Source organism: Tursiops truncatus, chromosome 9 (genome assembly GCF_011762595.2).
Source record: "Tursiops truncatus isolate mTurTru1 chromosome 9, mTurTru1.mat.Y, whole genome shotgun sequence".
In the NCBI taxonomy this organism is placed as follows: Eukaryota; Metazoa; Chordata; class Mammalia; order Artiodactyla; family Delphinidae; genus Tursiops; species Tursiops truncatus.
Window position 1 is genome coordinate 10,106,595 of NC_047042.1, and position 27,856 is coordinate 10,134,450.

The 27,856-nt window shown below is 43.1% G+C and overlaps 1 protein-coding gene across 1 annotated transcript in view; it reads right to left on the reverse strand.

The window, feature by feature from the left end:
- HECW1 (HECT, C2 and WW domain containing E3 ubiquitin protein ligase 1) overlaps positions 1-27,856 on the reverse strand; it is a 256,280-nt gene that overhangs the window by 15,470 nt on the left and 212,954 nt on the right. The window contains exons 22-23 of the mRNA XM_019940665.3: positions 7,986-8,084; positions 7,176-7,305 (exon numbers count right to left, since the gene is read on the reverse strand). Of these exons, the coding sequence (XP_019796224.2) occupies positions 7,176-7,305; positions 7,986-8,084 (229 nt within the window). The remainder of the gene's footprint in view (positions 1-7,175; positions 7,306-7,985; positions 8,085-27,856) is intronic.

Below are 27,856 nucleotides of genomic sequence, written 5' to 3' on the forward strand. Positions count from 1 at the left end.
ATCAAGTATCTTTTCCGACCACAGTGCTATGAGACTAGATATCAATTACAGGAAAATATTTGTAAAAAATACAAACACATGGAGGCTAAACAATACACTACGTAATAACGAAGTGATCACTGAAGAAATCAAAGAGGAAATCAAAAAATACCTAGAAACAAATGACAATGGAGACATGATGACCCAAAACCTATGGGAAGCAGCAAAAGCGGTTCTAAGAGGGAAGTTTATAGCAATACAATCCTACCTTAAGAAACAGGAAACGTCTCGAATAAACAACCTAACCTTGCACCTCAAGCAATTAGAGAAAGAAGAACAAAAAAACCCCAAAGTTAGCAGAAGGAAAGAAGTCATAAAGATCAGATCAGAAATAAATGAAAAAGAAATGAAGGAAACGATAGCAAAGATCAATAAAACTAAAAGCTGGTTCTTTGAGAAGATAAACAAAATTGATAAACCATTAGCCAGACTCATCAAGAAAAAAAGAGAAGACTCAAATCAATAGAATTAGAAATGAAAAAGGAGAAGTAACAACTGACACTGCAGAAATACAAAAGATCATGAGAGATTACTACAAGCAACTCTATGCCAATAAAATGGACAACCTGGAAGAAATGGACAAATTCTTAGAAATGCACAACCTGCCAAGACTGAATCAGGAAGAAATAGAAAATATGAACAGACCAATAACAAGCACGGAAATTGAAACTGTGATTAAAAACCTTTCAACAAACAAAAGCCCAGGACCAGATGGCTTCACAGGCGAATTCTATCAAAAATTTAGAGAAGAGCTAACACCTATCCTTCTCAAACTCTTCCAAAATATAGCAGAGGGAGGAACACTCCCAAACTCATTCTACAAGGCCACCATCACCCTGATACAAAAACCAGATAAGGATGTCACAAAGAAAGAAAACTACAGGCCAATATCACTGATGAACATAGATGTAAAAATCCTCAACAAAATACTAGCAAACAGAATCCAACAGCACATTAAAAGGATCATACACCATGATCAAGTGGTGTTTATTCCAGGAATGCAAGGATTCTTCAATATACGCAAATCAATCAACGTGATACACCATATTAACAAATTGAAGGAGAAAAACCATACGATCATTTCAATAGATGCAGAGAAAGCTTTTGACAAAATTCAACACCCATTTATAATAAAAACCCTGCAGAAAGTAGGCATAGAGGGAACTTTCCTCAACATAGTAAAGGCCATATATGACAAACTCACAGCCAACATCGTCCTCAATGGTGAAAAACTGAAAGCATTTCCACTAAGATCAGGAACAAGACAAGGTTGCCCACTCTCACCACTCTTATTCAACATAGTTTTGGAAGTTTTAGCCACAGCAATCAGAGAAGAAAAGGAAATAAAAGGAATCCAAATTGGAAAAGAAGAAGTAAAGCTGTCACTGTTTGCAGATGACATGATACTATACATAGAGAATCCTAAAGATGCCACCAGAAAACTACTAGAGCTAATCAATGAATTTGGTAAAGTAACAGGATACAAAATTAATGCACAGAAATCTCTGGCATTCCTATACACTAATGATGAAAAATCTGAAAGTGAAATCAAGAAAACACTCCCATTTACCATTGCAACAAAAAGAATAAAATATCTAGGAATAAACCTACCTAAGGAGACAAAAGACCTGTATGCAGAAAATAATAAGACACTGATGAAAGAAATTAAAGATGATACAAATAGATGGAGAGATATACCATGTTCTTGGATTGGAAGAATCAACATTGTGAAAATGACTCTACCACCCAAAGCAATCTACAGATTCGATGCAATCCCTATCAAACTACCAATGGCATTTTTCACAGAAGTAAAACAAAAAATTTCACAATTTGTATGGAAACACAAAAGACCCTGAATAGCCAAAGCAATCTTGAGAATGAAAAATGGAGCAGGAGGAATGAGGCTCCCTGACTTCAGACTATACTACAAAGCTACAGTAATCAAGACAGTATGGTACTGGCACAAAAACAGAAATATAGATTAATGGAACAGGATAGAAAGCCCAGAGATAACCCCATGCACATATGGTCACCTTATCTTTGATAAAGGAGGCAAGAAAGTACAGTGAAGAAAGGACACCCTCTTCAATAAGTGGTGCTGGGAAAACTGGACAGGTATATGTAAACGTATGAGATTAGATCACTCCCTAACACCATACACAAAATAAGCTCAAAATGGATTAAAGACCTAAATGTAAGGCCAGAAACTATCAAACTCTTAGAGGAAAACATAGGCAGAACACTCTATGACATAAATCACAACAAGGTCCTTTTTGACCCACCTCCTAGAGAAATGGAAATAAAAACAAAAATAAACAAATGGGACCTAATGAAACTTAAAAGCTTTTGCACAGCAAAGGAAACCATAAACAAGACCAAAAGACAACCCTCAGAATGGGAGAAAATATTTGCAAATGAAGCAACTGAAAAAGGATTAATCTCCAAAATTTACAAGCAGCTCATGCAGCTCAATAACAAAAAAAACAAACAACCCAATCCAAAAATGGGCAGAAGACCTCAATAGACATTTCTCCAAAGAAGATATACAGATTGCCAACAAACACATGAAAGAATGCTCAACATCATTAATCATCAGAGAAATGCAAATCAAAACTACAGTGAGGTATCACCTCACACCAGTCAGAATGGCCATCATCAAAAAATCTAGGAACAATAAATGCTGGAGAGGGTGTGGAGAAAAGGGAACACTCTTGCACTGCTGGTGGGAATGTGAATTGGTACAGCCACTAGGGAGAACAGTATGGAGGTTCCTTAAAAAACTACAAATAGAACTACCATATGACCCAGCAATCCCACTACTGGGCATATACCCTGAGAAAACCATAATTCAAGAAGAGTCATGTGCGAAAATGTTCATTGCAGCACTATTTACAATAGCCAGGACATGGAAGCAACCTAAACGTCCATCAACAGATGAATGGATAAAGAAAATGTGGCAGATATATACAATGGAATATTACTCAGCCATAAAAAGAAACGAAATTGAGTTATTTGTAGTGAGGTGGATGGACCTAGAGTCTGTCATACAGAGTGAAGTAAGTCAGAAAGAGAAAAACAAATACCATATGCTAACACACATATATGGAATCTAAAAAAAAGAAATGTCATGAAGAACCCAGGGCTAAGACAGGAATAAAGACACAGACCTACCAGGGAATGGACTTGAGGATATGGGGAGGGGGAAGGGTAAGCTGTGACAAAGTGAGAGAGTGGCATGGACATATATCCACTACCAAACGTAAAATAGATAGCTAGTGGGAAGCAGCCGCATAGCACAGGGAGATCAGCTCGGTGCTTTGTGACCACTTAGAGGGGTGGGATATGGAGGGTGGGAGGGAAGGAGACGCAAGAGGGAAGAGATATGGGAACATATGTATACGTATAACTGATTCACTTTGTTATAAAGCAGAAACTAACACACCATTGTAAAGCAATTATACTCCAATAAAGATGTTAAAAAAAAAAGTGTTGGTGTTTGAAAGGAGTTAGCAACAGTTATCTTAAATTTGCTTAAGGGGTTCACCTTGCTGCTCAATGCTGTAAGAAAAATGAGGCATAACTGTACTCAGTTACTGACTGAAAAATATATGTATATATTTGGCACTCATGGACAAGGTACTTAAAACAGTTCACAGAAGTCTGCTGATTACATTTTCTTCTATCACTTGGGTGACTACGGTAAATATGAAATACTTGTCAATTATGACATTAATTGCCACCCAAGATCCATGTTCTTTGGAGCCTCTGGATTTTAGCTGCCCAGTTAAAGACTATTTCCTGACACTAAGTGTGTGATGTAATTAAATTCTGGCCAATTAGGTATAAGCGGGGGTGTTGTACGGCACTTTCAGGGGGCCTCCTTAAAGGGAGGGGCTATGCCCCTTTGTCCTGCTACTTCAGACACAGACGTGATGGTTGGGGCACTGTATGCATCTGGGTCATGAGTGCAGGTGGCCACTGTAGGGATTGCAGCCTTGGGTTGCCTGCCTCCACACTTTCATGTAAGAGAAAAATATACTGTTAGTTTCCGCAGGGTCATTGGGTTTCTTCATTAGCAGCTGAACCTAATCTTAACTAACACACCCAGGAAAAGCCTATGGTGTCTTTCAGCTGCATCTGTCTGTCTGCTCTTCATAACTTGCCAAAAGAAGGGCTGAGACTCGATCTTCTAAAACCAAAATCATCATTCTTGGTGACCTCATTTGAAAAGAAACAGGATCGTTTAAGCTTTATACAGATAGATATTATTCTAGATCTATAACACATCCTGATTTTTATCACTGGGAACATTTTGAACTTTCTCTGAGGTGTTCAACTCCTACGCTATATACACCTGAAAAATTGCTTTTTGTTTTCAATGTTATTTTTTTCCCTCTAATTTATGTATTTAGTCATTTGTAGTTTACTTGATTTCTTCCTGTGTCCATGGAATAAAATTTAAGTGCTGTAAATGGCCATACAGTGAAAAGCAAGTTTCTCTCCCACCTCATCGCCTAGCCATACAATCTCTCTACTTGGAGAAAATCACCCTTCCTTCCCTTCCAGGGAAGGGGGATGTATACACTAGGGATGTATACATGTATCAGTGTATACACTAGGGAATACGTATAGATCATCTCTTTTCCCATAAACGGTAGCATATTATACACACTGTTCATCATCATACTTTTTCAATTAAAAATACACCTTGACAATTGTTTCATACCAATTTAGACCTGTCTTATTCTTTCTTTCTTGTTGTTATACTACTCGGTTTATTGTTTATGATTTATATGTAAATAGATGGGCTGGGGTGTCAGACCACACATCCCACTAGTCCACTATTCCACTGTGTGAGTGAATCGTCATTTATTTCACCAATGCTCTACTGCTGAACGTTTAGATTGGTTCGGATCTTTTGCAATGATCAACAATGCTGCACTGAAGATCCGAACCCATTAGTCATTTCAATTGGATGTGAATATGTCTGTAGGGCAAATTTCTAGATGTAGATGCTGAGTCAAAGGCAGGTGCATTTAGAATGAGGATAGATATCACAAAGGTGCCTTTCACAGAGGATGAAGCAAACTTCTGCTTACTCCCACCCACACTCCTGTATAGAGTGCCTGTTTCTCTACACCATCTCCAAAATAGAATACTGCTAAGCTTTCTGATTCTTGACATTCTCATGAGGGAAAATGGTATTTCACAAGGCTTTAATTTACATTTTAAAAAATAGTGAATGAGGGTGAGTATTTCCTTCCCTGGGAACTATCTACTTATATTCTTTGCTAATTTTCTATTGTGCAGCCGATCATTTCTTACTGATCTGCAGAATCTCTTCCTATATTGAAAGAAATGGCCTTTTGTCTGTTTTATGCATTACAATGTAGTAAATATTATGCCATTTTTACTTTATGTTGTATTTTTGACATGTGGTATTAAAAAAGTAATTTTACTTGACTATCTCAATCTTTTCCTTTATGACTGACAGTTTGTGTCACATCTATAGGAGCATTCCTTACTGCAAGATTAAAAAGGAAAATCCTGTCATTTTCATCTTTTTGTTGTTTTTTTAAACATTCAGCTTTTTCACCCACGTGGAATTTATTTTAGCATAACGCGTTAGGTTTGGGATCTAAAGTTTTTTTAAGATGGGTTCCCATTTGTCTTAATATATTTTGCTAAATAATTGTGTTTATTTTACAAATTTACCCTCTACTATAGGGCAAATGTAAAGGATGGGCTAAAAAGTAGTTATGCAGAGGAATAGTGTATTTTACACGTTCCTCTGGTATACAGGAAGACAGTTAAGTGAATCATATATTCTTGAACATATTTACAACATATAGTTGTAAGAAATAATTTTTTGTCAAATATAGAAGAGAATATTCTTCAGAGGTATGTTTACACACAGGCAATGCACCAGAACAGTGACATTTTCCAGGACCTGTCCAAGATACTTGATTGAAGCTGTGGGTGATGGGAGGTCTGCAAGGTTCAGTGGGTAACTCTCACCCATGGACTCAGCATGCTGTCCACAGTCATGCAACGTACTTATAAAGTAAACCAGCTTAATTCTCACAACATCCCATTACAAATTACACACGTCATGGAACCTCTCGTAAATGATATTCTCAAAACCTTAATTGCTAAATCTGCTCAGGCTGTGGTTGGTCTGATAAAACTGTAACCCAGAAAATTCAATGTTATATAAACACGGGTAGAAAAAGAAATGGGAAGCTTATCTTATTAAATAGTACTGAAGTATATGCATTTTGGAGAAGTAAATATCTGGACGCTAGTGATAAAAGAAGTATTATTGTAGTTGCACAGATAAGAGAAATACCTTACAGATGTATGGCACACTTTACATAAATGCTTTCTGATCCATTATCACATGTGATTTTCAAAAAACTCTATAAACTAGATCCATGTCAAAACAAGAAAAAGAAGACATGGGTACCTTTAATAAAGGGAATAGTCCTCAAAGAATTATATCTTAAATGAATGACAGTCCTTGTTTTTAAACACAAAATCCTATTACTACGTGATCCTGCAATCCCTCTTCTGGGTATATATATCCCAAAGAATTGAAAGCAGGGACTTGAACAGGTATTTGTACACCTGTGTTGATACCAGCATTATCCAGGATACCCAAAAGGTGGAAGCCACCCAAGCGTCCATCAACATATGAATGGCTAAACAAAATATGGTATTTACATACTATGGAATGTTATTCAGCCCTAATAAAGGAGGCAATCCTGTCACGTGCTATAACATGGATGAACCTTGAAGATATTACGCCAAGTGAAATAAACTGGTCGCGAAAAGACAAACACTGTATGATTCCACTTATATGAGGTACTCAGAGTAGCTAAATTCAGAGAAAGAAAAAGTAGAATGGTTGCCAGGGACTGGGGAGAGGGAGAAATGGGGAGCTATTGTCTAATGGGCACAGCTTCAGTTTTCCAAGATGAAGGAGTTCTGGAGATGGCCGCACAACACTGTGAATCTGCTCCACCACACTGAATGGACTGTACCCTTCAACGTGGTCAAGATGGTAAATTTCATGGTATGTGAATTTTCCACAGTAAAACCCCAAATGTCTTTTCCAAGACCCACATCTCACAAACCTGGCCAAAAACTTCTTCATTAACTGTGAATGTGAGGTCGAGGATGTCTGTGATGTTGTTGTCTTTCATCCATTGCAAGCTCTGGTGGAATTCCTCATCCAGATATTCCAGGTCACTCAAATCACAGGGCCTGGGTGTATTCAAAGGGAGAAAGGTAAACGGATTGTTTCAATAAACAGCTGCTCAGACCTCATGCCAAAATGTGGTTATGTCACTCCTGGCTAAAGTGACACAGACGTATTCTAACAATTGGATACTTTTGAATATACTGATGAATCTTTTTAGTTCATTCAGTAGTTTTTTTATTGGAAAAGGAAATTTTAAAATGTTTACAATAATAAACACAAAATGATTACTGACTCAGGGGCTCTCCATGGCCGTTGGAGAAGAGTATCATTTGAAAACAACTAAATTATAGACAGATCAATTCTTTTTTTTTTCTTTTTCTTCTTCCAGTTTTATTGACATATAATTGACATACGGCACTGTATAAGTTTAAGGTGCACAGCATAATGACTTACATACAAGGACAGATCAATTCTACTTAGTAGTTTCATGCAATGCTTGTAATGTTACTATATTTATATAAACTGATTTATATCTGTTATATGATGTTCTCTTATGCTTACATAAAATCTCCAAATGCATTTTTATTGGACTAAAAGGTTTATGTGATATCTAAGCACTCAGAAAAGTAAATCACCATAAACCTAACAGGAATGATTAGGGGAAAAACAGGGACAAAAGGGTCAGAGGTGCCAGAGAGGCCAGTGCCTCTGGTCCCACAGGCAGGGCCGGGTGGACACTTACAGTCTCAGGAGTGCCTTATAGAAGGGCCTTGTGAAGAAAGCGTCCAGAAGGTACTGATGGATCAGAGCCAGGCCTAGGATTCGACCACTAAACCTGAACCTGGAACACAGACAAGGCAGAGCAACTGAAGGGCAGCTGGGAAATTACACTGTTAAATATTTTCATTTGTACTGTTATCTGATATGTTTCTTCATAGTACTCATCTTTTAAGTTGCTTGAAAAGTTTGCCAATTGATGACACAATGGAGGCATCCATTCTTATTCTTTACCATAAACAATGCCTATGAACTAGGTATGTACTAAGGAACCCTCCTCTCCCCCAAGTACCCAAATAGAATCATTTTGCTGCAATCCTTTTCTCAGACCTGAGAGTATAAGGACCTAAGTGATGAAAAGAGCTGGTGGAGGGGAATTCTGGGACCCTAGACAAACAGTCAGCATTTAAAAAAAATTATTTATTTATTTTCTTTGGACACATTTTTTTTTAACATCTTTATTGGAGTATAATTGCTTTACATTGTTGTGTTAGTTGCTGCTGTATAACAAAGTGAATCAGCTATATGTATACATATATCCCCATATCCCCTCCCTCTGGGTCTCCCTCCCACCCTCCCTACCCCACCCCTCTAGGTGGTCACAAAGCACGAGCTGAGCTCCCTGTGCTATGCGGCTGCTTCCCACTAGCTATCTATTTTACATTTGGTAGTGTACATATGTCCATGCCACTCTCTCGCTTTGTCTCATCTTACCCTTCCCCCTCCCCGTGTCCTCAAGTCCATTCTCTACATCTGCGTCTTTATTCCTGTCCTGCCCCTGGGTTCTTCAGAACTTTTTTTTTTAGATTCCATATATATGTGTTAGCATATGGTATTTGTTTTTCTCTTTCTGACTTACTTCACTCTGTATGACAGACTCTAGGTGCATCCACCTCACTACAAATAACTCAATTTCATTTCTCTTTATGGCTGAGGAATATTCCATTGTATCTATGTGCCACACCTTCTTTATCCATTCATCTGTCAATGGACACTTAGGTTGCTTCCATGTCCTGGCTATTGTAAATAGTGCAAACGGTCAGCAAGGAACCTGAGGGTCTGAATCTAAGGACATGGAAAGTTTTCTGGACCATGCATCCTCACCTATTCGGGCATTCCAGATACCACCTGAAGGTCTAATGTGTGCCTGACCCTATGCTGGGAGGTGGGGGACCTGAGTATGAATCACATATGGTGGTCATGCTCACGGTCAGTGGGGAGAAGTACGTGGAATCCCACTGTGGTAATCGGTAAGTGGAGCCTACGTCGTCACACATGAAGAACAAGGTCTCTGCTGGGAGGAACTGATCACATAGACCTGGTCACCTCCAGATGTAAGCGCCTTCACTGATTTAAAACCTTGTTGGGGTAAACTGCTTCCAGGCAGTTTTGCTGGTGATCTGCCTAGCTGCACGCCACGGCTCCCGAGGGCTTGGCCCCATCGTTGTCCTGCTCCTAAACCAGCTTCCCGTCTGCCTGGTCTAGCACGCTGGTTCCCTCACCCTGTGTTCTGCCCATCCCTGGTGCCTACCTCCATGATTGGGGTCTCTCCTGTCTCTTCCTATCTAACTAGATTTTCACCTAAGCATAGACTTAGCTGTGACTTTTCTCAGATCCTCCCAGTTGGAATTTCCAACTAAGCCATGACCTCTCCCGAGGTTCTTTTTAGACTCAAAAGACTTTGTACTCTGTAACTGCTATAAGAATGGTTTAAATGCATAGATGATCAGATCCTGTAATAAGTGTAATCATAAGCTGCACTCCAAATTGCCACTTTGGAAGGAGTCGATTCTTTTTGCGTGAAATAACATGTAAATATTATTGACTCCGGGGAGACCAGAGGCGAGTAGAACGTTAGTAAAGATGCTAAAGGGGCACCGTGGACGGGGAGGCTCATGGAACAGCTGAACATCTTACAGTCCTTGAGGCCGGGGTACACCATCGGTGCTGCATCCCCCAGGGCTCTTTCCTGATACCCCAATAACCAACGGGTCCCCAACATGGCGGCCACAATCCTGCGTACTCCATGCAGGCTTACCCACGCTAATGGACTCTGAGGCATCACAACTGATGCTCCTAACATGATGTGGGGCTGTGGCCATGTGGTGGAGACGGCGAGACCACCCACAGTGGGAAGAGAGCAAACGTCCACACAGAGGTGCCTGCTAAGAACCTCCCTCAGAGGTAGCCCTGAAAGGCCTAGTAAAGAGAAATGGTAATCTCAGCAGGCAGTAGTGTCTGCAGAAATGGAATAGATAAAAATATTACATGAGAATACTATTTTCAGCTCAATGTTAAAAAAAGGACTATCTCAATAAATTGTAAATTCTCCAGCAAAATACACATTCTTCAAATCTATTCAAGAAGAAGAACTTAAATAGACAAATGACCATAGTATAAACTAGAAAACTTTGAGGAAAAAGAACTATGTTCAAAATTGATGCTGGGACAGTCCATACATGGACAGAAAACACCCCTACTATTTAAATAGCTCCAGAAACCAGAAAAGGGTAGAAAACTTCTTACTTCATCATTATGAGCTACCATAACCACAAAATGGAATCTGGAAAAAAGGAAAGGAAACTAAAGACATCTCACTCATACATTAAAAACATCATAAATAAAACACAAGAGAAAGTACCAGTCCATTCCCTGAATAATGCCAGATGATTCAGGATGTTTGATTTTAGGAAACTAAGGACAATTTACTATTAGGCATTCTCTTATTAAAATTAATAACGATGTCAAGAGACAAAAATCATATGGCTTTTCTTTTTTATTTTGGTTAGAAGCTGAAAAGTTACTTGAAAATATTCACCATCTATGATATCACTTATATGAGAAATCTAAAAAAAACGACACAAATGAACTTATTTACAAAACATAAATAGACTCACAGACTTAGAAAACAAACTTATGGTTACCAAAGGGGAAAGGTGGTGGGGGAGGGATAAATTACGAGGTTGGGATTAACATATACACACTAGTACATATAAAATAGATAATCAACAAGGTCCTACAGTATAGCCCAGAGAACTCTACTCAGTACCCTGTAATAACCTATATAGGAAAAGAATTTGAAAAAGATTTTATATATATATGTGTGTGTTTATATATATATATATATATATCTGAATCACTTTGCTGTATATCTGACAGTAACACAACATTGTAAGTCAACTGTACTCCAATATAAAATAAAAATTTTTTAAAATGGGGTAAAAGGGGACCAAGAAAAAAAATATCCACTGTCCATTTCTGAAGAAAAAAAATCTTTGTAGGAAACAAGGAATAGAAGAATACTTCCTTACATAATGAAGAACATTCATCTCTGCATCATATCTGACAATAAAAATACAGGGTGCTGGTTACCACCACCCTTCACACTGCTCCATCAGTTCTAGTCACCGTAGTTCATTACAAGTGAAAAATGGGAAACAGATTAGAAATAACGTTTATGGGATGCCGACTGGGCCAACACATATGCTGTTACCTCGTTGATCCTTGCTGCTCTATTTTATGACTATGGCCCTCTTCATTTCACAAGAAGTCTAGGGTCAATAATTAGCCCCAGGCAAGTGGTACACTGGGGAAACTGACCCATGTCTGCCAAAAGCCCGACCAAGCCTTTTCCTTTGTGTCCATTTTGAGAAGCGGGACAGTGGTGAGGTTAATCCTCTGGTCCAGGGGCCAGGTTGCCTGGTGTGTGACCTCGTGCCGGGACTTAACCACCTATGCTTCATTTCTTCTTCTGGAAAACGGCACCCTTCAGGTGATAACTATTATTATTTTATGTTGGCTTCCAATACCTCCTTGTGCTAATTAGGAATATTTTGATTCAAGTAACCTTCCACGAGTTTAAGCCAAAGGGGGAATTCATTATAAGGTCCTGGCAGTGTCTCAAGAAAGGCAGGGTCAGGAATGCAGTGGAGCGTCAGGTACTGGGGTGACTTCACCCTCCCTCACCCAGTGTCTCCCCTTAGCTCTTCTCTGTGCACGTCTGCTCCTTTCTTCTCTCTCACTGCCAACACGGCTCATGTCTCTCAGCCTGGAGTTCAAGCCCCTAGAGAGACCAACTTGACTTTCACTGACCTAGGTCCAAATTTCCAGCATGATTCCGTGATTGTCCCAACTCAGCTTGGATGTCCACCCTGCACCAATCCTGAGCGGTCAGGAAAGCAGGGTCTGGGGAAGAGATCTCAGAGTCTGGTGTCCTGCTCAGCACTTTGAAGCTAGGATCAGCGTGGCTTGCCTCTGTCTCCACCAGGGGCTGGGATCAGATGGAGGGTGGCAGATGGGGTTGTTTTCAGCACATGGGACTGCAATGCAGACCACCCACTGAGAACTGTTTATTTGCTTTGAATGGGGTCAGGCATAAGATGGAATTTCTAAAGACAAAATCATATTGGTTTCACAGGCTGACGTGGGCAACTCGTAGGCCCTTGATATTTTCTCATAGCTGTGCGAGCAAGCCATGATAATGTGGTTTGGCTTTATATAAACACAGACAGGATGGCTCATAGCCAGTCCAGTACATACAGTAAAATATATTCCAGAGAGATGAACTATGGTCTGGGATGTGTTAGTACAGAGCACATAATACAGGGACTGCACAATTCAAATCCAAACAACAGCTTAAAAGGCAGAGACGGGAATGGAAAGCCTTTCCCAGTTGATGAATTGCCCTGACAATCTCACAAGAAAACATCTTCCAGTGCTTGTACATCTCCTTATCCGTCTCACCCAGCTTGAACGACTGCTTGCTGGGAAACTGATTGTGCTTGTTGTCAACATTGGTTGGAAATGTGTAGGAATTAGGAGACGGAAAGAAAGTCCTTTTCTTTAGCCTACGGATGGATCACTGGAGAAACTATCCAGATAATTTAAGCAAAACAAAAGAAAAACAGTTTACTTTTTTATTTTATTTTATTTTGCGGTACGCGGGCCTCTCACTGTTGTGGCCTCTCCCGTTGCGGAGCACAGGCTCCGGATGCGCAGGCTCAGAGGCCATGGCTCACAGGCCCAGCCGCTCCGCAGCATGTGGGATCTTCCCGGACCGGGGCATGAACCCATGTCCCCTGTATCGGCAGGCGGACTCTCAACCACTGCGCCCCCAGGGAAGCCCTCATCATCTAATTTTAATAGACTCCAAAGTATTTCATTTTCTGAATGTTCTATGCTTGGTTTGGCCCTCCCCACGCTGATGGAAACCTAAGTGGTTTTCATCTTTACGCATCTGCTCACAGGTATTGGAGGGGGACAGCATACAGCCAGTCAACTCTGGGACCATGGGAGAACCTCTGAAATGGGCAGATGTCCCTCTTCAAGCATCCTCATCAACACCTCAGCAGACATCCGGGAGATTAACTTGAGTTGCCTCGGATAAAAGCAACTGCAGCCACTCTGAGCTCTCCTAACGATGCTGAGGGACATCACGGCAGGAAAGCTGAAAGCAACCCATGTTACTGGCAAAGGTTTATCTCACTTCCATCTCGGTTTTGCACATTGCAGTGAGCGTTCAAAGGCAACGGAGTTTCACATATTTCCAGCACATCTTCCCACCTGGTTTAAAAGGCCCAGCAAAGACTTGACTCTCCCCTTGAGAGGGTTACTGTTTGTTGATTCATTACTCTTTGGGTTGTTTGCCAATAATCCAAGAAAAGCAGTATAGTGGAGAGGACCACGTTGCAAGCTCTGATGTCAGGCTGCTTCGGTTTAACTCTTCTGACCTGTGTGACTTTGGGCAAGCTGCTTACCATCCCTGGGCTTCAGTTTACTCATCTGCACAATGGGATCATAATGGTACCTACTCTATAGGGCAATTGCTAAGATGCTGAAAGGCTTTGCCCAGGGACTAGTGGAGGTCAGTCTACCTGGATGTTTATCCAGAGACTGGCATGCCTGATCCCTTTTCCAGGCTGAGGATCCTAGGGCTACACATCCAGGCCTGATCAAAGGACGAGAATGTGGGGCTTCCCTGGTGGCGCAGTGGTTGAGAGTCCGCCTGCCGATGCAGGGGACGCGGGTTCGTGCCCCGGTCTGGGAAGATCCCACATGCCGTGGAGCGGCTGGGCCCGTGAGCCATGGCCGCTGAGCCTGTGCGTCCAGAGCCTGTGCTCCGCAATGGGAGAGGCCATAACAGTGAAACCCGCGTACCGCAAAAAAAAAAAAAAAAAGGATGAGAATGTGGACTTGACCAGTGGACTAGCCGGCACTTTCCTGCTGTTACAGAACTGCAGACTTCTGCTTTGCTTACAGACAGCACTCCTGTATCGCAGTGCCTGGCTACGGGCGAGGGCACAGTCCAGATTTGCTGAATTGAATTAAATCGAAAGTGATCATTTGGTTTGATTCCAGTGGATAAACTGTACAAACCTACTGAAAATTCCTGAAACATCATTTGAAGCTTGTTCGATGAGATTAATTGTTCACATTTCCAATATCTTGAGTAGGTCTCTGATCCGAAAGATGGACAGAAAGACCAAACTGCAGAGAAGACTTGAGGTCATGGAGTCAATGTATGGGCGAATATGATGAATGTTTCACACCCAGAAGCTGAACTAGCAGGTCTCTCTCTCCCTTTCTCTCTCCCTCTTCCATCTCTCTAATGAAACTTTGTGTAGGAACATGTTTTAGCAGCAGGTAGGATGTAATGACTTCACGGTGTATTTTTCAACTGATTCTTTAAACAAAAGCAGTTTGCGTAATGGCAAAAAATTTAGCCAGGAAGTTTGGGAGAGGGATTTCTTGTCCACACGTCAGATTTATGGAAGGGGAAGCAGGATGGTTTGCCAAGTGAAGAAAATAAAAGACCTAATTACACAGCATTGTAAATCAACTATACTTCAATAACATTAAAAAAAGAAAAAGACCTCATTACCCAGGAAAGACATTTTAGATAGTGCAACAAAACCCTTTAAAAAGGCTTCTAGTTAATTCCTTTATATGAAAGGGATATAAAAATGGGATAACACCCTCATTGCAGTGCCCAGGCAACATTTCAAGTCTGAAAGGTTCTGTTGTGGTCTTTCTGGTAGTTTGATGCCCTGGCATAAAACTTGTGCCCCTGATAATTGTCTCACGGTGTCTTTTCGTTCCGGCGACCGTCTCAGGCTCTTCTTGACCTGTAAGCCATCCATCTCTCTCTGTATGATTCTTGGCTCTGCATCTTTTCATGCATCACCGCTAAGCATCAGAGATACTCCCTGTACCAGCTTCAGCCTTGAGGAACCCAAAGCTGGTCCCATCTCTGGGCCTTCCTGCCTGGAAAGGGCATCAGACAGTGTATTAGGGAGCTGTAAAGAGCTGGACACTTGGTGACAATGTGCTTGGCTCTGCTGCCTTTGGTGAGGGGACAGGGGACTGAGGCAGACACAAGAACAGCTGGCGGGACACTGAGGTCTGCTCAAAACCCGGCACAGAGTCAACGGACCTTGATGGCTTCTTCCAAACACCATGGTATCTTCCGGAGCACAAACACCTTCAGAACCAGCACTGCAATGGCAAATACCAGAGGCTCAAAAACATTTTCTTGGTCACTGAGTGAAGCCAGAGGGCTGCTAAAACTGCCCCCGGGCCTGAATGCCCCCAGACCACCGTCACAATGGCCTGTCTCCCAAGCTATGACTCTGGGACTGCGCCCACCTGTGCACGGCCTACCTCCTGCAGACTGACAGCTGAGTTCTAGAAGGTTTTCTCTGCAGCAGTCATGTTTTCCATCCCTGCTCATTTCCGGCTCTTCCCCCATCACTACTTCCCTGGCAATGGGCCAGGACTTGCAGGGGTTAAGGTCCTTTAAGATGTCTTTGCGGTCCTCCGAAGAACAGAGCCGGTTCCTCAACTGTAGCACAGTTGGCATTTGCTGTCCTGTGCCCTTCAGGGTGTTTCACACACCCACCCTGGCCTCTGCCCACCAGACGTCAGTACCACCCATCCCCCCAAAGTTGCGATCACCAAAACTGTCTCCAGACATTGCCAAATGTCCCCTGCTGGGGCTGGGGCAAAACCACCCTCTTCAGGAGCAGGATATCCTAACAGGTGGCCATGGTCTCCTTTCTGACACATGGGCACCATCTGCCTCTCCTGGGCTCTCGAACGCAGTGAAGGTCACAACCTCCAGGCTTTGTGCTCCACTCTGCACACATCTGAGCAGTTTTCATCACTCCCTTAATTTCTTTTTTTTTTTTTTTGCGGTACGCGGGCCTCTCACTGCCGCAGCCTCTCTCGTTGCGGAGCACAGGCTCTGGATGCGCAGGCTCAGCGGCCATGGCTCACAGGCCCAGCCGCTCTGCGGCACGTGGGATCTTCCCGGACCGGGGCACGAACCCCTGTCCCCTGCATCGGCAGGCGGACTCTCAACCACTGCGCCACCAGGGAAGCCCACTCCCTTAGTTTCTAAGTGTGCTTTCCGACTCCACCAAACCTCATTTCAGACTCCCGCCTAGAACTTGGGCTCTAGGTCTCTCTTGGGAAAAGGATGGGAGGGGAGAATAATGCCTCCCAAATGTACCAGATTATGTTATCCTTTCTGAGGGGATGATGTCTGATCTGAATTAAGAAAAGGAGTGAGCTTCCAGGAGAAGGAGCATTGCAAGCTGGGGGAACAGCAATGCCAGAGATGGGATCATATATGGTTTGCTTGAATAACAATAAAGAGGGCAAAGGGGCTGGACACTGGAGAGAGAACGAGAAGATGGGAGAACATGAGTTTGGAGGCATTCCCCAGGAGACAGGTCATGCAGGGCTTGGCAGGCATGGGAAGGAGTGTGGATTGTATTCTGAGTGTGATGGGAATCCACTGGAGGTCCCCTGGAGGGCTGATGGGATGAACTGATTGATGTTGGGAATGATCACTTTGGATGCCGCAGGGAGAGAGGGGAGGCTGGCAAGCGTGGGAGCAGACACTCCCAGGAGACACTGCAGGAGTTTAGAGGCTCCTGCAGTAACCCAGGTGGGAGGTGATAGCAGATGACACTGGGGTAGTGGGGGTGGAGGTGATGAGCTCAGATTCGGGATGTATCTTCATGACAGAGCCAAGAGGATTTGCTGATGGATTGGATGGGAGACGTGAGAAAAAGAGGCATCAAAGACAGTCCATGGTCTTGGGCCAGAGCAATTGTGTAGATAGTGGTACCATTTAATGAGATGGGAAACACGAGAAGAGAAGGTTTGGAAGAGAAACTTGAGAGTTCTCTTTTAGGCCTATTAAGTTTGTGAGGCTTACTAAATATCCAGGTGGAGCTGTTGAGTGGGCAGTTTGACCAATCAGTCAGGAACAGGGCCAGGCTGCAGATGTTAATGTGGGGTCATGAGGACGGAGCTACATGAATCCATGAAGCTGGATGAGATCACCAAGGAAGTGCGAGCGGTTGGAGCGGTGGACCAAGGGCTGAGCCCTAAACAGTGCAACATCCAGGGGTCTGGAAGTTGACAACAAAGGCAACTGAGCAGGAACAGGGGATGAGTTAGGATGGGAACCAAGGGATGTGGAGAGTGTTCAGGAAAGAGGCAGAGACCGACTGTGTCAAGTGCCTCTGAGATCAAATAATAGGAGGTCCAAGAGTTGCCCCCTGGGTTTGGCAACCCTGATGAGAGCTGTTTCTGTGGAGGGAAAGGGGAGGAAAGGCTGGAGAGAATGGTAGAAGAGAAAGCAGAGAAAGTAAGCACAGATAACTCTTTGTAGGAATGTTTCTTTAAAGGGGAGCTGTGAATCAAAGTGGTAGGTGGAGGAGGGTGTGACATCTAAGGAAGCTTGGATTCGTTTTTAAATGTGAGAGAAATGACAGCGTGTTCATGCGTTTTTAATCTCAACAAATTTACCGAGTGCCTCCTCTGTGCCAGGTGTGTACAAAGATATGAAGGTAAACGTTCGTTCTGAAGAATGTACAGTTCGATAAGGGGGAGAGATCTAGCAATGCAGCATTTCATTACCATGTAGCACGTGCTGTAGAAGAGGGCACAGGAGGTGTGAAAACCCAGAGGAGGGAGACTTGGCTGACTTGGGAGGGATTAAATCTAGGTAGGCTTCCTGGAGGAAGTGATGACTGAGGTGAGCTTTGAAGAATGAGTAGAAAATTAGTCTGCTTCAGAAGGCAGGGAAGGGCTTTCCAAGAAAATAAAATCATATGAGGAAAGAGGCGGGAAACAGAATGGAATATGTTTAGAACAGCAAGAAATTCACAATGACTAGAGAAGAAAGAGGGAAAAGGGGCAAGATGAGGCTGAAGAAAGAGGAAGCGGGAGGTCCTGGAAGGTCTTGTTCTCCATGCCAGCGAGTTCAGCCTTTAAATTGTAGAGAATGGGGACCCACTGAAGGGCTTAAGCCAAGGGGGTGACATGCTTGCTTTGGGATTTTAGAAAAATCAGCCTGCAGCCATGTGAGGGATAGTTCTGAGGATGGACGGTGGGGGGGGGTGGTATTACAGTACGTCCAGGGAATTGTGAGGAACATTTTGGAGATAAAATTTGCAGGACAGGGAGCTTTATGTGAGCAGAAGGAGAAGAGAAGGATGACAGGAAGTGGCTCCTGGGAGAAATTAGATCTTAACTTCGAGGGGAATCAAGTTGACGATGTTTAGCAGGGATAAAAGCTGAAAGAGTTTGAAGCTCAGCAGAGAGGTCAGGATAAAAGCATAGACTTAGAATTCATAGTTTGACATGGAGAGAACTTTATGGAAGTTTATTTTGATTCCATTGCTATAGTTTATGTAAAATTATATCTTTCCATCTATCTGTCTGTCCATCCATCCATCCACCCATCCATCCATCCATCCATCCACCCACCCATCCATCCATCCAATAAAATAGCATGGAAGGACTTAAGGCAAAATATTAATAGCATTTATTTCTGTGTGCGCTTATTTCCTTATGTATATTAAATATTTTTACAATGAATGTGGGTTACTGATGTGATAAAATTATATATGTTTATTTGCATACAATAGAGATACAAGGAAAACTAGAAGACATTGGTGTCTCAGAATCTAAGGGAGTAGACTTTGAGGCGGGAGTCCATATCTACCGCAGTGATGTTTCCATTAAGGTAGGGAGGGATAATAGTCCCCTAAGTTTGCGATTAGGTGGTCTCCACTGTTCAAGGAAAGAGCAATTTTGGTGAATACTGATGTCAGATTTCAGTAGGTAAAGGAGAGAATGAGGGAAAGGAGCCGTAAGCAGGGGGAGAGAGTAAAGTATAAAGACAGATGAGAAAGAGAACATTTCTGGAGTAAGGGCATGGAGGAGATGGGAACAGAGGGAGCCAGAACCTCAGTGGGAGATCTGCCTGGACCGGGAGAAGGGCGATGCAGGGAAGTGTTAGGGTCGAGTGGGTATTTGTAGTCATGGTGGGAAATGGAAGTGGTCCCCTCAGAGTTTCCACTTCAGTAAGATCTGAAGGCATCTCCTCAACGTGAAGGAGTCTGGTTGGTAGGGGCTTTCAGGCCAGTGGAATGAAGGATGCATCAAAGGACAGGTGAGCTTTGCTGTAGAGCCTGCTGGGGTCAGAGAGTATGAATTAGGATTGTACCGTCTCTCAGGATCATTTCATTTTCTCTGGTGCTAGAGGTGCCGGGAACAGCTCCGGTGTTGAACATGGGAGACTGAGTTATGATATTGATCCAAGGTGGCGTTTTGCCCATCAGATGGGGTGTAAGCGTGGAGGGGAGGGGGAATTGTGTACAGGGGAAAGAGGCGTTCAGGAGGCCTGGGGGGAAGGAAACCATGCCAGATGGGCAGGGGATGGTGAGTCTGAGGTGCAAATGAACTTGGTAAGCAGCTGTGGTAGTGGGAGGAGGTGGGAATACTGGCTGTAGAATGATGGATGGAGGGATTTTAGAGTCGTCAGTTTCAGATATGGCACAGTTCTGGGTGATAATGAGGCTGGGAGGGCCATTGTGGGAGCAGGTGGCTAGAGTGGAATGTAGGTCAAGGTCACTGGGGCTAGGAAAGTTAGTTTTTTTTTTAATCTAAACTAGTATATATATATACTATTTAATTTTTTTATTCAAGTAGAGTTGATTTACAATATTGTGTTAGTTTCAGGTGTAAAGCACAGCGATTCAGTTATACATATATCTATTCTTTTTCAGATTCTTTTCCCTTATAGGTTACTACATAATATTGAGTAGAGTTTTCTGTGCTATACAGTAGGAAGTTAAGTCTATTCTCTTCAGCACCTTTACTCAGATAATGTTTCAAGGCATGGGTTGAAAGGCGTCGCCTCCCTCATCCCCCCTCAAATTGTTTAAATATCGTAGATGCGAGGCCTGATATACATTTGGCTTTCATAGCTTCCCTGTGTGTGGAAACAGCACTGCAAATTGGCTGAGAAAACTTGAAGTCTTCTTCATCTGTCCTGAAAGAGACCCTGCCAACACAAGATAATGACAGGATATGGTCTTCTGACTGCTAATTAGCAACTGAAATGAATGTGTCTAGATCAAGTGCCCTTCACTAAAATTAGCCCTGCAGGGGGCAAAGGACTAAGACCAGGGCTGCTTATTCCTCAACATGGCAACATGGTGGCCAAATGGGCACCTCCCGTTCAGAGAAAGCTCTTCTAGAAGTAGATTATGCAGATTATCTGTATCTGTAGCGGGTTGAATGTGCCCCCCCAAAGGTGCATCGTCTTCCTCAACCCTGGATCCTGTGACCTTAAGAAAAAGGGTCCCAAAAACAAAAAAAAAAAACAAACAAACAAAAAAAAAAGGGTCCTTGCAGATATCATTAAGGATCCCCAAATGAGATCATCTTGGATTATCCACGTGGGCCCTAAATCCACTGCCAAAAGTGCTTATAAGAGACAGAAGAGGAGAAGACACAGAAACAGAGGAAAACGCCATGTGAAGACAGAATCAGAGACTCAAGTTATGCAGCCACAAGCCAAGAAATGCCTGGAGCCACCAGAAGCTGAACGAGGCTGGGAAGGATTCTCCCCCTGAGCCTGGGCAGAGAACATGTCCTTGCTGACACCTCAATTTTGGATTTCTGGCTTCTAGAACGGAGAACACCCAGTCTGTGGTAACTTGCTAAGGTAGCTCTTGGAGAGTAATATAGTACCCAATGCAAAGGACACCCCTCTTCCTTCATCTTCTTGGACATTGATCACTAAATCTATAATTGCAGAGTTTATACGTTGACCCACTAAAGTCATATTTTTAATTTCATGCAAGAGGAGAATTTATCTAATTTTCAATAAGACATAGACTCTGGTTCCATGCCCAGAATTATATAGGAAAGTTGAGCAAAACATGCTGCTTGCCTGGATAACTGAAATGTTCTGAGATCTGCTGGGTAAAACAGGAAGGTGAAGGTTGAAAAGGTCTTAATTATCTGAGCTGCAAAGACCAGAGAATAAAGGAATAACAGTGTCACTGTGCTCTAGGCAAAACCCATAGAGCCCTACTGACCCTTTAAATGTTGTGTCCTTCTCTGCCTGTGACTCATTAAGCAATGCACAGTATTACACAAAAACTGAGTCAGGGGAAAAAAATAATCAATTTGATATAACCTAAACAACTTTTAGGTTTTTCATTCATTCAATCTTTCAACAAATCATATTGAGGTACCTACCATTTTTGAGGCACTGTCTAGTTGCTGGGGTACTTAGAGCACAACAGACAAGGCTCCCAAGCTTCCATGGGGCATACAGACTAGTGACATTATGGTTCAGGAAATTATTAGAATTACTGAACTGCTACCTAAGTCTCAACTGAAATGACATTCTGTAATTTTCACCTGACTGGCAAAATAATAATGGCTCTGACAACATCATGTTCTCATGCTACACAAAAGCATACGTACTGGTATAACCACATACCAGGAATACTTGAAGCTATCTAAGTAATTGGTTCTGAATTAATTGTATTGGTAGAGGGGAAGTAGGAGAAGCATAAACAATATATAAATGAATCAACATGATGTCAGGGCTTGCGACTATGTTCTATTTAGCTTGATTGTTTTGAAGATTTATCGACTGATTATATTTTTCTTTACAGCATAGAATTAGTTGATATTCTTTGAGATGAGAATAGAAGAAGAAAGTCCCTAGAAGTCTGGATAGTAAGGAAAGCCAATCTTGGAGTCTACGTTTGCTATTCATCATCTGAAACCTGAAAGTCCTTCATGCCCCTTTGTGCCCCAGAGGTCCCAAGGCATCTGTCTGGTCCGTTCCCAGCCTGTGCCTGAGGGTCTGTCTCCTGGATTATGTCACACACTTTCTTAGATGTCTGGAGTGATTCCCATGTGTCTGTCGCAATGATGTTCCTAATCATTAGATTTATACGTCTCCACCAATTATTCCCCTTCTCAGATCCCGAGACCATTTAGGTACCTTGATCCTGTTCTCAACTTGACTAGGGTTGAACTTTTGTCCCAGGCCCACCTGTGCAAATGTCCTTTTCAATACATCTTTTTTCCCAGACAGCTTTACTATTCTTAACTTAGGAAATCCATTCCAGGTGGTTGACCCTGACCCTGGCCCTGGCCCTCCATTCATTCCAAATTCTGTTGCTGTAAAACTCTTCACCCTTCCCACTGCTCTGAATATATATTTCCTCTAATGAAGTTGAGGCTAGACAGAAGATAAACCTTTGTATTTTCACATAACTTATGTTTATAGAAAAGCTCTTCCAATAGACAAAAAGTCTTTTGAAGACGAGATGTTGACTCTCTTAATTCTGTTTGGTATTTAAACAAATCCGAAAATGAACACCTCTCTCGGACAGTACATCTTTCGATGACTTAACCAATAGTTGCAATTTTTAACATTTTTATACTTAGAAAGGGTCAAGCGTAAGGATTTCTCAGCCATGATATTAACTACATATTGTAACTTATTCTCGGGCTTGTACTGTTACTAGAGTATTTTCAGTTCCTTTGTCCTCAAAGCAAATTTTTAAGGTGGGCAGGATCCATTTCCATTTACTTAATCAAGCCACAATGTATCCACAAAAAAGTCTGAGGCACATAATCGAAGCCTAATTTTTAATCCCCAGGTTACATGTTAGGACACTGAAGTAAGGTAATGTAAACAGCCTGGTCAAATTAATTAACTTTGATTCTTTTGAAACCTTTGCTCAGTTTAAATCCTAACACACCAGGGAAATTAGGAGAACAGGAAATGGCATCTCCCGCCTCTGTGCAGCACAGAAGCTTATTCACACCTCCACCAGTGGTCACTTATACAAAACGTGCTGTGACATCTTGTCCAATCACATACGCATCCAGGAGAGCTAAAGGTGGGAAACCCAGATCTCTATGGCGGGAACTTATTATTATTTTTTTAAGTCCTTTCAATGTTAGGTTGAAACAGCCTCTCCACTTTTCTCTCCCCATCTACAAATAAGGGATAATAATGTTCAATTTTGCTTACCTACCTCGAGGGAGAATTTTAGAAGAGAGTACTTTAATGTTCATAGGTTCTTTGAAGATGAAAAAGCACTCCATAATTGCTAAATTCTAGGATATTTTAAAAACCCATCTCAAAGATACTCCTTTTTCCTTATGCTTGTAACTTTGATTAATTAAAAACAATGATCCTTTCTCAACCTCACTATTTAAGTGCATTAAGTATGAGGTTCCCACACAATATGTGTTTCCATGCTCTACCCAATATTATTGCCTTCCTCTTTGGACGTCCACTTCATGTTTTCTAACTTCTCACGTATTGGTAAACGGAGTGAACATCTGTCATTTCTGGCTGGGGTGATTTCATTTCTTTGTGTGAAAACGGCACCCACATCTAGCTTTCTTCTTCTCACACTCTCTGGAGGGCTCCTGAAGCCGCCGCCAGCATCTGTGGCAGTGCTTCTCCAAGGGTGGCGATCCTTCCTTTGGCATCAGGTTCCCTGGGGTGCTTGTTCGAATATAAGTGCCCGGAGATTAGACTCTCTGTGGGGTGCGCTCTGGGAATCTGCATTTAAAACAAGCTCTGCAGTTGCTGACTGAAGTGTGAGGACCACAGACTCCAAGTCCCTCATCCTTTTTTTTTTTATGATGGAAAAATATGGCGTGAAAGTCGGAAGTGAAGTTTTGACTTAGGCAACAGTCACTGTGCTCTATGCGTGGGCACCAGAGAAGGATGGAGTTCAAAGACCTGTCTCTTCCAAAAGCAGAGGATGTGAAGGGTCCTGCTTGGCCTCTTCTCAGCCCAGTGGCCTGCATCCATGCCTCCTCCTGTCCCACTAAATAGGGGAGGGGTTCTTCTTTTTGTCCCAAGCTAATCCCCTTCTTGTGTCACCAGCCTGTACGCGGTGACACTTGCCATGCGTTTCCCTCCAGTCCAGAGGACGAAGGGCTGCCCTGGTTTCAGTTTCTCTTTCCACCTGTGCCGTACAAGTCTTTCCCTTTCTTCTTTCATCGTCTCCTCAAAAACCTTGCACCCTTCCAGCTGCCCCACCCAACTGAGCTTCCAGAAAAAGCAGTGATCAGGTCTACAGACGGCTAATACAAATTAAAACAAACAGAGCTCCCTTTGGAATGTGAACGCAGTGCAAACAGCGGGGGCAAGTACCAGCAAAAAGCGCGTCCCTGCTATGCCGTCAGTATTTGGGAAGGGCAGTGTTGATTCTTTGCAGCTCCCTGTACGTACAGAACGACGTTTCCCGCTCCCACGCCACGCCCGGCGCGGTCTGCATTCTCTCTGCTGGGCGCACATTCCTGCCAGCTGAGTTCAGGGTTTGGCCCTAAGCTAGTGTCCCATCTCTACAGCTAATCGTGGGTTGGGCTTGGTCCTGACATCCCGGCTTCGCTCTGTAATTGTTCCCTCCTGGTCTGTGGGAAGACTGAGGCGTGGCATCTGGCCCTCCTGCACATGCAGGCCCGCGGGGAGGGACAGGGTGGCCTGCCGCTGGGCAGGTGACAAAACCACCTGCCTGAACACTCCCTGCCCTCTACCCTCCCAACCACCCAGGAATGCTGTGGGAATCCTGATTCCCAAGGGGCGTGGTGTCTGTCCCTGAATGAGTCGGGGAGGCAACCGTCCTGGGAAGCCTAGAGCGGTGCGATAGGGAGGGAAGGAGGGAGACGCAAGAGGGAGGAGATATGGGGATACACGTATACGTATAGCTGATTCACTTCGTTATACAGCAGAAACTAACACCATTGTAAAGCAATTCTCCTCCAATAAAGATGTTAAAAATAAAAAGCAAGTGGAAGAATTACTACTGAAGAGGACTAACTAAATAATTTCATTTCTATGAAGTTCTAGAGCCTACCAAGAAAACAGGTGCTGAAAATATCTATTCAGTGGTTTCAGGGAGTTGAGAGGGGTCACAGATAGACTGGGAAGGACCACGAGAAGATTTCTGAGGTGACAGAAAAATTCCATATCTTTATAAGGGTGTAGGATATAAATGTATATACGTTTGTCAAAAATATACAGATAAAGTTTGTGCATGTAACGTGCAAATTTTACTTTAAAATATCAAATCCAGGTCTGGAGAACTGTACAAGTTCTTGAAACTGGGTGATAAGAGCATTAGGCACGTCTGTTGTTTGTATATGTTTGAAACGACTCATAAAGGGTGTTAAAAACAAGAGGAAGCAAGTGGGAAGTTCTCTTCTGGATGGACTTGAAGGGAATCAGAGCATGGACTCAGCTCAGGGGCCTGACTACACGGTGGCTCTTGTCCCGTCCCCGCTCAGGGGCTGGGTTACGCTGGTCCAGGAACCAGAGATGTTGAATATGAACGTGTTTTTTTATAGAACTATAGGCCAGGGAAGTATTCTTAATCCTGCAAAAATATTGCTGCCCTTGGTCGGCCACGTGACACATTTATTTTCCCAAGCTTTTTCCATATGGGAACATTAAAGCCATAGTTCTCAATAGGGACATATTTGGCAATATCTGGAGACACTTTTGGTTGTCACAACCCCGGGATGGTGGTAGTGGTGGGACTGTACCCAGTGGGCAGAGGCCAGGGACGCTGTTCAACATCCTCCAACGCACAGGACAGTCCTCACCATAAAGAATCATCTGGGCCCAAATGTCATAGTGCCAAGACTCAGAAACCTGGGATCAAGAGAACCAACCTAGCTTTCTCTAACGCTTTCTGATGTCCCTATAAGATACACACATACACTCAAGGACAGAACGATGGCATCCGCATCTGTTAAATGCCTACTGGGTACCAGTCACTTTTCCGGTACCCTTACGACCATCACACAGAATAGGCACTGTTATCACCTTTTCATGGGAAAGGAGGTTAAGATTCAGACCCTGCCCAGGGTCACACAGCAGCTGAGAGTTGCAGCAGGAAGCTACTCCTCTGGCTGTGTGGCACCCTGCCTCAGGAACTGAAGGGTGCTGCCTGTATGCCAGAAACCATGCTGGTTGCAAGGGGCGATAACGTGCTTGCTGCTTGATCCAGTTTCGAAGCTAGCACGAATCCTTACCATACAGAGTAGCCAGGGAGAAATGGAATGAGAAATGCAGACAGCCCAGAGTGGTGTTTTATTCAAACTGTTTTGCACAGAAGTATAAAGATGGGGGGGGGAGGAAGAAGAGTCTGAGTGGACAAATGACCAGCCCCCAGACTCCCTGAAGGAGACTAGCTCCACCTTCTTCTGTCCTAGATACTGGGACTGAATATAAATTTCATTGGAAAGCAAGGTTTCAGCTAAAAGTGTCTGAAAACCTTTGTTTCTAAAAGAACTCAAGGGGATTTTCCTGGTGGTCCAGGGGTTAAGACTCCGCGCTCCCAATGCAGGGGGTCCGGGTTCAATTTCTGGTCAGGGAACTAGACCCTGCATGCATGCCGCAACTAAAGATCCTGCATGCCGCAACTAAGACCTGGTGCAGCCAAATAAATAAATATTAAAAAAAATAAAGAACTCAAGAGAAGATGAACTTACTCTTCAGAAGAAAGTTCAGGAAAGAAGTCACAAGAGTACTATAAAGTATTTTAAATGGGCTTTAAGGGTGGGTGACACGTGGACCCACCCTTAAATGAGAGAACAGAGGAAATGATGGGGCCCTTAAGGGAGAGGAGCGTGCCTGACGGAGCTCAAGGACTGGGTAGAAGAGCTGGTGGGAGAGGTAGATGGTGTCCCAAGACAGGTGATCTTGCACCTTGGGGAGTCCCTGAGGATCTGAGGAATCTGGACTTCATTTTGTAGACACTGGGAATTATTAAAGATTTGGGGGCTGAGGAAAGGGAGGGCAAATGGGATGGAGAATGGAAGACACCAGAGGTAGAGTGAGCGAGGTGGGAGTGCGTCTGTGTGGCATTTCTAATACACCAGAGGCTCGCTCACTGCCCAGCAGTTCGTGCGACCAGCATCGGGTCCTGAGAAATCGGAGGGCGCATTGAGGAATTCACGTCTAAGACAGCTGTTTCTTTCTAATAACTTAGCTAAGCCATTTGTACCGAATGGCATTTCAGTCGTTAGGGATTTATTTTTAAAAATGTATACACACTTGTAATTTTTATATTAATTCATTAATATGCTCATAGATACTTTTTTATTATCATTAGTTTCGTCTCCTTCTGGCCTGGTTGGCTGCTCTCTCATCTCATCTCCTGGGACCCATGCTGACTAAGATGTATCCTTCCATATTTTTCCTCTAAATCAGGTAATCACAGACTAAGTTATTTATATATATATATATATATATATATTTTTTTTTTTTTTTTTTTTTTTTTTTTTTTGCGGTACGCGGGCCTCTCACTGTTGTGGCCTCTCCCGCTGCGGAGCACAGCCTCCGGACGCGCAGGCTCAGTGGCCATGGCTCACGGGCCCAGCCGCTCCGCGGCACGTGGGATCTTCCCGGGCCAAGGCACGAACCCGTGTCCCCTGCATCGGCAGGCGGACTCTCAACCACTGCGCCACCAGGGA